Source organism: Prinia subflava, chromosome Z (assembly GCF_021018805.1).
Source record: "Prinia subflava isolate CZ2003 ecotype Zambia chromosome Z, Cam_Psub_1.2, whole genome shotgun sequence".
NCBI lineage: Eukaryota > Metazoa > Chordata > Aves > Passeriformes > Cisticolidae > Prinia > Prinia subflava.
In genome coordinates, this window is record NC_086283.1 from 17,438,012 (window position 1) to 17,449,518 (window position 11,507).

At 50.6% G+C, this 11,507-nt stretch overlaps 1 protein-coding gene across 4 annotated transcripts in view; it reads right to left on the reverse strand.

Moving 5' to 3' along the window:
• The window catches only part of MCF2 (MCF.2 cell line derived transforming sequence), a 55,253-nt gene extending 46,529 nt beyond the window's left edge, over positions 1-8,724 (reverse strand). For 2 of the 4 annotated variants that reach the window (XM_063422187.1, XM_063422186.1), the window contains exon 1: positions 8,566-8,723. In XM_063422187.1, coding sequence (XP_063278257.1) covers positions 8,566-8,620 — 55 coding nt within the window. In that variant the 5' untranslated portion in view covers positions 8,621-8,723. Of the gene's footprint in view, positions 1-8,565 lie in introns of all 4 variants that reach the window. The other 2 variants (XM_063422185.1, XM_063422184.1) reach the window with 1 other exon arrangement.
• Between the last annotated feature and the right edge of the window lie 2,783 nt (positions 8,725-11,507).

Below are 11,507 nucleotides of genomic sequence, written 5' to 3' on the forward strand. Positions count from 1 at the left end.
AGGTTTCTTCTCTATTTGTTGATTTTTTTTAACCAAGTCAATGGTTTCAATACTGATAAAATTCACATTTAATAACTTAATGAGCCCCAACACATAAACTAGATGATATCACACACGTGTGTCATTGAAATTACGAGACAAAAGCCCATGTGCACATGTATTTGTCACAAATCAGTGTGGGGCTGCTCTGTGTCCACAGGCAGAGTGAAGCCTGTCTCAAAGCTCACCCTGCCTAGCCCTGTCATTCCCCAAAATGCAGCACCAGCCAAGCCAGGCACAGTATGGCCACGTGCTGTAACTGCTCTCGTGACTCAAGTGCTCAAACACAGCACCAGGCTGACAGTAAATGTGGTTTTTGGTTGGGTTCTGCACTGATATGAGAGGGACATGCCAGTTAATTGAGGCTGATCAGGAAACAGGCTGGACAAAGGAAGTTAACCTTTCCATGGTAAAATAAAACCCCACTTAATTAAAATTTTCACAAGACATTTTCTTACTGATAACCATCTAACAATGTGCAGGGAGGTAGGGGGAGTATGTACCCATCCTCTGGGGTGCAGGATAATCCAACAGAGCAACAGAGGAGCAGGATGCTGCCCTTTGGCAAGGTCAGGGCACAACAACAGCCTGATTGTTGTGTGATTAGAGCTGCTCCTTGGCCAACTCATCCCTGGCACTCTCTCAGTGTTGGCCTGAACTCAGCCTCCTGGGCAAATATTAGGGAAAATCAAGTGCTGGCATCAAATCCACAAATGTGTTGCTGTGCCTGAGGCACATCAATTGGATGCTGCAATAAATCCTGAACAGAAGCATGACCTTTGTCCTCAAATATTAATCTCTGCAGAAAGAGCAGTGAAAGGCAGTGAGGCACCAAAGACATCAGCCTCTCAAACAAGGTTTCAGCTGATGCTCTGTTACAAACTGGGTGTTTTTTTGTTTTTTTTTTTTATCTAAAGGACACTCTTGGGACAGTACAGAAAAGACCCCAGGGTACTGCCCAGTGCTGGCTATGAACAGCACAGCCAGCCTGCATCTCACTTGGCACAGGGTGCAGGAAGTCAGGGTTTCAGGAAAGTCCACTCATTTCTTTCAGAGCCAAAAAGAGGCTTTGTGATCATCAGCTGTTACAAAACCAAGCCTGAACTCCCCATGCTACAGCATCTCAGAGCACTTTACAAACTGCTGTCCCCACACAGCTGGATGACCTCAAATTTTAGGGTCTTACTAAAATCCAGCAGCATCTGGATTGTAAATTGTCATAACAGTGTAGTGTCATTTTTATATAGGTTCTAAAATGGGCATTCATAAAATATTGCTGCAGTTATGACATTCAGAGACTCCTCTGCAGGGGGGAGATTGTTGCCATGATACAGAGTTATGGAGGCTGCCAAGCAGGGAAAAGACAAAGGGGGAATTCAGAGCTCTCTACCCCATGGAGGAAAGCCAGTGTGGCTCAGCAAGGAGCCCTGCTGAATGTGTCCTGTCCCCATCTCCTGGCGTGCACAGTCCAGGACGTTCACAGGGCCCCTCCAGAGGGATGTACCTCGAGATCACTGCACAGACTGAGGTTGTGAGAATGATGCTCATTGCCAGTGATGACGCCTTCCGAGGAGATACAGACATGGAGAAGGTCTGCAGTGACACCCACAGAGGCGACAGCTCCTGTCCCAGTCCAAATCCCTCTTGTAACACTCAATTAAACTCTGAAGTGCTTTGCTCTTAGCAGATCTTTTCTTTCTTCTCCCAAACCTCACAGGCCCGCAGCATGTGCAGACAGCAGCTGTGTAACACATCTGCCAAGCTGCCTCACACTCACCACGCTGACCAAACACTGTCTGCTGCTATGAAATCCATTTGCAGATGGCTCTGTTGTGAATGAAGAACAGCAGCTTTTCATGTGGGGGATGCTGCTGTAGTCTAGGAAACAAAACTGAAGTAAATCAAATGAAAATGTAAAGGATCACACTGAGCAGATCACCATGATCTGCCTGTTCGCAGCTGCTTGTCCCTTTGGACACCCAGCAAAGCAGTGTTTATTTGGTACTGAGGGAACCTTCAAATCAGCACAGTTGTAACCTATTTCCATGTCTCCTGGCAACTTCCTGGGCCAGCTAGGGTAACCAGCCAGCATCTGTCTTGGGCTGTCCCACCACAGGAAGGCCCATGTGCCCCAGCAGGTCCCTTGAGGCTGACACCACCTGTACCACAGCCCTACACACAACAGCAGTGTCTGCAGGGAGCTCTGCTGCTCAGGGACTTTTAGTGACCTGCACTTCCTCCAGCTGCCACAGGCACCTCGATCTGAGGCCAGTGTCAGTGCAAGCCTCCACAAACAGCCCACTGAGCACAAGCTGGGGGCATGCAAGGGTTAACTCAACCCCATCTTTGCTTTGTGCAGCAATGGGAACTGAACTCCTTTAGAGTGCCCCAACCATGGACCCAGCATGGTGAGGAGAGTGGCCCTTCCAGCTTCTCCTGCTGAAGCTGTTCCACTGTGCAAAATTAAATATTCATTGGAGCAAAGAACAGAAATACAGCCCTGTGTCTGAGGACAAGGACCAATGCAGCACCTGTAACCTGTCCCCAGCACAGCCTGGATTGCCATACCCACTCCACACATCCCAAAGGAGTGACTCTACAGCCCATCACTCCCTCTCCACACACCATGGCCACAAACAAGGACAGATGGAGTTAATAGGGGAAAAAAAAAGCTATTTTACACTGTCTGCAAACTGCCCTACTGTGAACAGCACGCCTGCCCACTGCCTACACAAAGCCTGTGCCAAGTGACAAAGTGCCTGTTCCTGGCTGCAGAGAACAGGGCAGGAGGATGAAGCCAACCCAGGCAGCTGCCCTTACTGCCCCCACACTGCTTCAGTCAGTACCTTTCGGCGGATCTGTCTCACCTGTGTGCTTCCTCAACACGCTTACACCTGGAGCAGGATCCTGATACCCACGTGAGCAGACCCACCTGCTGTGTGTCTGCCCTGCCCAGGAACAGGGCACAGTGCTGGGCACAGGCAGAGCAGATGTTTACAGAGCTTTTGTAGGATCTGCAGCCAGGAGGGGCTGGCAGCTGCACAGGTGGCAATAGGCTGACACCAGGCACCTGTGGCACGTGCGCTGCAGAACATGTGGCACAGAACACCACACTGTGCTCCTCAACAAGGCCTGCCCTATTCACCAAAAGGTGACTTACAGGACCTGGTCTGGGCAGAGAACAGCCAACCAAGGTCCTGAGGCTGCTTCCTGGATGTGAGAGTAAACTCTTTGTAGCTGAGAGCAAACTGAGTGTCCAGTGGCTTCAGGTCCTCATCTGGGAACAGAACAGGCACCAGTGCCAGCAGGATTTGGTGTTAGCAAAGGGCCATGAGCATGTTTGATGCCAAGAGCAGCAGACCTCTGCAGCCTCCAGCCATCAGGCTGCTGCAGGTGTCCATGTCTGCTAGGTTGTGTGAGAGCTGGCACCAAAGGGCAAGTGCTAAAAACCCTGCTGAGCAGCTGCTGGATGGTGTTAGACTAACCTGGACTACTGGGTAAACCATGGAATTCCTTGTAATTCCAGGTGGTGCAGATATTCCCCATGCTAAGTGAGTGACACAAAATACACATTAAAATATTTATGGCAGAAAGCTTCAATACCTGCCATGGCTGCAAGTCCCTTTGTCCCCACAGCCCACAGGGACAGCTCGCACCTATCTGTGGCCAGGGGTTCATGGGAGCCCTGGCTCAGCCTGCAGGCACCTGCTGCCTATCTACAGCCAATCAAAACCAGGCTTTCGTCTTGAGGGAAAGCTCAGCAATTAGCCATTATAAATGGCTATTTTTCTGGAAGATACGATGTATTGATCCCAAGGAATGTGGCTCCTGCAAGGCCTGCATGTCCTGCACATGGCATGAAAGTCCCACCTGGATTAGTCCATGGCTAGGAGTGATGTCTTGGTCACCTCACCAGGTTCAAATTATCTTTTCTCAGACTGGGGAAGATTTTTAAGGAAAGGCTCACTCTATTTTCAAGCTCCTTCTTTTACTTCTCCCCAAGCACCTGCTCCAACACAGCGTAGGAAGCAGCACCATCTGTCCTCTCTTCTGACCCAGGGGCTCTGCTTCTCCTCCAAGGCCTTCTGGGGCTTATGTGCAGTCAATGCTTCAGTGCAGACACACATCCCCATCACCCAAACCTGGGGGTGTGCTCAGCTAAGAAACCACAGAGCAAAAAAAAGGAAAGCTTCTGAAAAACTAGAATGACCTTTCAAAAGACTTAGATTTAGACACACTGAGGATAAGAGGAAAAAGGCAAAAAAAAGTGCTGGGAAAGGAGAAGAAGATAAGAAACAGAAAATGTTAACTTGGTGCAATTCAGGTTTGAGGACTGTCATCCAGGCAGCATGACTGACCCACGGAGGAATGTCCTCCCGGGGCCAGCAGAATCCCCACCTTCCAGCTGGAGCTGATCTGTATGCTCAGAGGGGTGGGACCATCACATCCAGGCGTGCACAGAGCCACCTGGGTCTGGCTCCACATCCAAGTTGCAGGCCCCAGGGCAGGAGCATCCCACTGCCAGGCATCCCTGCAGCAGCTGCAGTGGGGGAACAGTGGCTGTGATGGAGCAGGAACACCCAGGGCACCAGTGTGGCACAGCTGTAGCCACTCGCTGACACACAAAACCAGCACAGCCTCATTCCTGCTGACCACTGGCCACTGCTGTCAGCTGCCAGCAGGACAAGGTGCAGTCAGATAAGGATCCCACAGTCATGAAAATGTCATCCTTCGACACAGTTCTGGGAGCTAGAGTGAGCAGGAGGGTCTGCAGGAGCCATGGCTGAGCCATGCTGCCAGCAAGGAGGAGGAGAAGGAGGAGGAGGAGGCTATTCAGGGGAGATCAAAAGATCCCACGTGCTGGAGACCATGGAGTTTTGGGGCTGGGGTTGGGGGGAATCTCTTCCATTTTATATTTAGCAGTTGGGAAACTGTAGAAGCTTTGCTAAGAAAAGGTGAAACAAAAACAAATCAAGTAGCAGCAAGGCTTACTTGTTACCTCCTGTTATGCTGTGATGTTTTTATATCTATTCAGAAAAACTCTGTTCTCATATCACACCAAACTAAGCAAAAATTGGGAAAGATAAAAGCCAGCTCCACCATACATGAATTTGCATCTCTTGCAAGAAATGTAATAAAAGATTCTCAACACCCACTCTTTTGGATTCAACCACAATGTGGGAGATGCGAAAATCTAGTTTCTTGCATTTCTAACATATAGGAGCTTCAATGTACTTCTAGTTTTCTCCTTCTTCCTAAGGGAAGTCACTCTTCCCTTACCAAAGAGAGCAGTACAGGTGTTTGCACATCAGCACGAGGGCACATTTGCCAGCTGTGCAGGAGAAGGCACATTTAGCATCTGCCACCAGTAAACATCTTCCCAGCCTAAACCATCAGCTCCTAAACTAGGGCCCATCCAGCACAAAAGATTTCCAAAACCCAGTAAAAATATACAGACATCTGTAACTTTCCTATCATCATTCAGTACCACGCAAACACTGACTTTTCAAAGAGGAATTCCAGCCTTGTTCTACAAAGTAACTCCTGGGAGATATTTCAGCAGTAAATCCTAGGGCCCTATTACCTGCCTGGGGAACCTGGAACGAAGTTCACTGAGGCCTCTGGAACAACTTCTTTCACAATTGATATAGCCAGGAAACTAAACTATGCAGCCAGGTTCCCCCCATGCCATCACATGGAAACTCTACTCTAAAGCAAGGGAAAATAAACACAATTTTTCCTGAACTGAAAGTGGAAATGCTTGCTTCTGGAATTCCCCCACTGAGCAAAAGCACATTTCCAGATCCAGCTAACCGTGTTACTGCAGCAGGAGCAATGGAAAGTGAGATGGGGAGGATGTTGCTGGTGCTTGCTGGCTCTGTCACCACCCAGCTCCTGGACAAACATCCCTGCAGCAGCAGGATAACTGTGCTGTGTGCTGGGTCCCAGGGAACAGCTCTGCCCGAGGACATCCTGACTCGCCTCCACTCTAAAACCAAGTCCACCATTGCCTGGGAGGAAAAAGGGATTCAGAAAACAAGACAGCCCCACCCAGTCACTTCCACCAGCACTCCTCACACTTCAGTCCCTCTGCCCACCCATTTTCCAACGACCTTGAATTTCCCTGAATTGTGGAAGGCAGCAGATAAGCTGGGTGAGGCTGTGGAGAGACCTGCACCGTGCTTAGCACATGTCCCCAACCAACCACTGTCACAGCGACACGTGGCTGTCCAAAGAGGGCACCCACTGTGGGTTTGTGGCTCCAGGATTTCCCTGCAAGTCCTACCTGCCAAAACCAACACCAAGAAAAGGCTCCCACAACAGCACAACCAGGGGCAATGTCCCAGGTCTAAACCCCCCATCTCCATGCACAAGGGGGAGGCTCTGTGTCTCCAAGCATCTTCTAGTTCAGTGGCAAAGACAGCGCTTTGGAAAACTCTTTCTTTCTCTCACCATGTTTTACACTTCAGTTGTTCCCTCCCACACAGCCCTGCTGTCACTTCACTTTTGTCCTGGTACATGAATGATAAGCCATTAAACTGGTTGTAGCAAATGTGATGTAGGGAGAGGAAGCACATCCCACATACTACTGACTGCTCCCAGACTACTACTGCTCTGTGGCCCACCCAGAGGGCCTGGGCTAATGCAAGCACAGAGCTTTTGGAGGCTGCTATGGCTCTGAGGGAGCCCAAGCCATTTTAGAGATGAGAATGGCCATAAAAGGCTTGGGACTTTTATTGCTTTTACCTCAGTCTGAGGCAGATACAGGCAGGTCACCTTCTACTAGAAACAACCAACAAGTTTCCAGTACTGCTGCATGTAGAGAAATGGTTAAAACCTGGTCCCAGCTCAGGCTGAATACTCAGAAATCAGCAATAAGGGAAAAAAAAACAACCTTCTGATTTATTTTTAATCTCATGATTTGGAGAACCTTACTCAACTTTGTCTCTTTCTCAATATTTTATTTTAAGAACCTGTGTAGATGCCAAATCATGGGTCCGGATCCTGCAGCTATAACCACACAAGTGTGCCTTTGTGGGGATATTTCAGCTCTGTATGACCATTACACAATGGTCATCTGCCAAAAGCTTGTTAGTTCAGAGGGCTCATGCTCAGAAGAAACCCACTGCCTGCTTCCACCTGGTTGCCACTACATGCATAGCAAACGTGCACCATCTGTGTCCCTATCCCCGTGTCACCAGCTCCTGCTCCAGCAGCGTGGGTGTTCCATGCCGACAGCAGCACAAGGAGCATTTAATCACATCCGTTCAAGCAGCATCCTTTGCTAATTGACCATGACCACCCCTGCCTACTTTTATCTGCTCCATTTTAGGGTGCAGGGAAACGAGCAGGGTCAGGTGGGCAACACAGCCAGAGCAGAAGCTGCTGTTGGCACCCCCTCAGAAGGGCACGGACACAAGCGGCTCCTGGGAAGCAGGTGACACGTTGGTGGGGTCCTCACTTGTGACCTACCCCCTGACAAATTCTTCCTGCACCCCCAGTTGTGCCTTTCAAAGATGTCAAGAGAGCTGGCATTAGATAGGAAGCTTTTTATGGGTCAGTGTGTCTTTTTTGTGCCTAGCACAGCTCCAAACACTCCGCCAGCTGCAAACAGATGAAGAGTGATACCTTTGCCTGCTTTCAAGCCCTGACAAGGTGTTCATCCTCCAGTGAGGCTGGAGTAACCTAAGGAGCCACTTCCCCTTTTGGTTTAGGAAAGACCTCACTGCAAAAATACCTGTAACGCCCCACAGGAAAACAGGACAATAATGAAAAGCTGAGGGCTCCACTCAACTTCTGAGCAGATCACTGTCCACCAAAGGAAACATTGCCGAGACAGCTATGGCCTGAGACAAGGGATCAGATTGCATTTGCTTCTCACATTCAGAGCGTGCAGCCATAGAACCACAGCCACTTCAGTACAATGCCACGTTCCTGGCAGAACCCGGCATTCCGAGGTGTTTGAGGACCAAGGGACACGGGAGGGATGACGAGGTGTCTAACAGAGACTCACACCTTACACACACCTCCTGCCTCCCTGCTTCCGACCCCGGGAACGGGCAGTCAGGGCCAGCAGGCTGAGATACAACTTCTCGGGGAAGAGTTCTTTAGCTCTGGCCCCGGGAATCCGCGCAGGGGGCTCGCACTGGCGAACATCCTCCTGGCTTCACCTCGCACTTGGGGCCACGCACTCCGGCGACATGCCGGGGAAATGTCAGCACCGCAGGGGACGCGGCTTCTCCTGGAAACCCGGGGCCGTTCCGCACCCATCGTGCCGTCCACCGAGTAAATGACAGAACGGCAGCTCGAAACCTCAGCTCGCCACCCGCGAGCGACCAGCCCTCCCGAGGCTTCCGCGCTCGGCACCGGCGAGGGATGGTGCAGGGAGGGATGGGGCACCTGCGGGCACAGCCGTGGGGCCGGGAGCGGTGCCGCTGCCCCCACGGGTGTCCGGGGAATGCCGCCGTCCCCCCGCCCGCCGCCCGGACACCTGCGAGCCCCGCCGGCCCGGCCGCCCGCACTCACCGGCGGCGGCCTCCAGCAGCGCGGCGGCGCGGAGCAGGCGGTAGTAGCGCTCCATGTCCCCCGCCGAGGTGCCCCCCGGCGGGGGCCCGCCCGGGGCCGGGGCCGGGGCCGGGGCCGGGGCCGGGGCCGGGGCCGGGGCCGGGGCCGAGGCCAGGGCCATGCCGCGGGCAGCGCTCCCCGCCGGCAGCGCCCGCTCCGCGCCCCGGGCCCGCCGGGCGGGGCCGCCTCCTCAGCCCGCCCTCCGCCCGCCCCGGCCCGGCCCGGCCCCGCCCGGGCACCGCCCCGGTACCGCCCGGCCCCCGCCGCCCCCGGGCCCCGCCGCCGCGGGCATTTCTTTCCCTTTTTTTTTAGCCCCTTCCCCCGCTTTTTCCTCCCTAGTTTGTTTGTTTGTTTCCTTTTTTCCCGCCTTCCCCACCCCCGTCTTCCTTCCTCCGTGATTCTTTTTTCCCCTCTTTATTTCTTTTTTCTTTCACCCTTTTTTCCTTTTTCTTTTCACCTTTTTTCTTACTTCATTAGTTTATTCCCCCTTCTCCTCCATTTTTCCCTCTTTATTCCCTTTTTCTTTTCGCCCTTCCCCCTTTTTTCCTTCCCCCTATTTTTCGTCTTTTGTCCCCTCTTTTTAATCGCTTTTATATTATTTCTTTCTATTCCTTCTTTTGCTTTTTTCCTCCTTCCTGTCCCCGTTTTTTCTTCCTCCCCCTTTCCCCCTTTCTTCTCTTTCCCTCTGCTTTCATTCTTTTTTTTCTCTTTAATTTACCACCATACGCAGTGCACTCCAGAAAACCACCCTGCAGCTGGATTTAATGCCTATAGTACTTCTGCTTGGGGGGGAGAAAAAGAAAAAGGAAAAAAAAAAAAAAAAGAAAAAGGCAAAAAAGCATTTCCATCCTCTGCAAGCAGCATTCTAGCAAATTCCTTGAATGATTTATGAGAACTACATTAAACCGTACTAGAGCCAGTCCTGGCCAGAGTTTGGCACTGGGCTGACCCATCATTCTCCATTTTCCTGATGCTGAGGTTCAAACAATGCCAGCTCATTCTCAACAGGAGCCTGAGCTGCCCAGGAAGGCAGCATGTAGAAGTAGATGTTCCTGTTTTTCCAAAACAACCTTTTAATTATGCTCTTTACTATAATAGTAGCCTTTTCCCAACACTTCAGCAGTCAAGGCTATTAATTAAAGACCCATGGTCTAACAGTGGTTATATAAAACACAGCATCTTTTGGTAGGCCCTTTTCACATTGATACAGAATTTTTCTAGGAAAAACAACATTCAGTCAGTGCTCCTTGCTCGTGACACAGCAGGTTCTCACTGCCAAACAGTTTGCATAGATGATTTTCTGTCTGCTCATAAAGCACTTCTTGTGTGACAGGGAGAATTCATGTGCAGTTACTCATGAAAAAATCTGCAAGGCTACAAGTCAAGAAAGAGCCTTGCCACACTCCTGCTGTATTCTTATCACAGGAATGCTGCTCATCCTAAACTGCCACAGCTCATGGAGAAATGGGATCCATCCAAGTGCTGAAATTCTGTTTTGCTCTGCCACTGTGCAGGCAGGGGATGCTCTGCTCGACTTGTCCCCACTGCGTGTCACACAGCCACTTCTGACACAGGATTATGGAAAAATGAAGCTACCCAGCAAAAGATGCAGCTGTCACCCCCAAGGTTTTGCAATCAATCCATTCCTTGCTCTCTGAACAGAAGGCAAAGTCATCAAGACCAGATCTGGATCAGGTCTCTGCAGCCAACACACCCTACTCAAGTCCCAGGTGGGCTGGGCTGGGCCACAGTCCTGGATGCTGGCTGGAATCCTGCACATCCCAAAGCTGCATCTCCTCCAGACAGTTCAGCTGACACAAGCCAGCCTCAGCCAGCTCACAGCATGGAAAAGCTGTGTTCACTCAGACTGGAGGGTAATTGCTCATGGCTTTTCTCTATGGCCACTAAGATTCATGGTTTGGACCCTGGCTGCTCCAGACTCTTCTTTGAGGCGTTTCACTACACATGCCCAGCTATCCCAGCAGGGCATTCTGCATCCCCCAGCTTCCCACATTTTACATTGCCAGCAGCTCCTTGGCACGTCCAAGGAGGAGCTCCTTGGCTCCTCCAGAGCTGAGTGTTACTCTCTACCTGCCCAGGAGAGGATAAGCTGAGAGAGAAGGAGCAAGGAGTGAGATTAAAAAAGAAACAACGACAGCCAGAAACATGGCTGTTTTTCATGGATTTCCTGTCCAGGCCCCATAGCAAAGATCAGCACTCTGAGGGTGGCACATACAAACAGCTTGTAAGGGGCAAGAGCCCTTTAAACCTGTGGAAAATCTTAACAGCACCTGCAGCACCTTTTTGCAGAGATTTATTTCATGTGGGTGCAATGCCTCATCCTTAAGTCTAATCTTAGGGAAAAGGAGTAGGAAGAATTCCAACTAATTTCATTAATTCCAGATCAGAGGCTGAAAAAACCCACTCAAACAAAACTCAAGACCTCTTGAATTTGGAAAAAACTCAACTTTTTTTCCCCCTTCCCAGATTAAGGCTAGCAGGTTGGGTAGACCAGAGCCATTATTTGGATTTGAAAAATCACCTTTCAAAAACACCTGTTCAGTCAAGTGCTGAGAACTGGAAAAACAGAGCTGGCTAAACACAGGTTAGAGTCAAAGTGATGTCCAAGGGAATTGCTCACCTCTGGAGTAAACACAGTGACAGCAAACTACTTGTGCAGAAGAGTAATTAACCTTGGGTTGTTTTTCACAAGTAGGGATTTTAGGAGGATTTATTGTGCAGACAGCAGCATCACCCTCATTCCAGGGGTATTGCCCAGTGTGCATCTCTCCAAGCTGGTCCAGGTGGAGCAGACCCTCCATAGCCTGGCAGAAATCCTGGCCCTACTGAAGCCAGCCACACCTGCACAGATTTAATCAGGAGGAGGTTTTCATCAAGTCTCC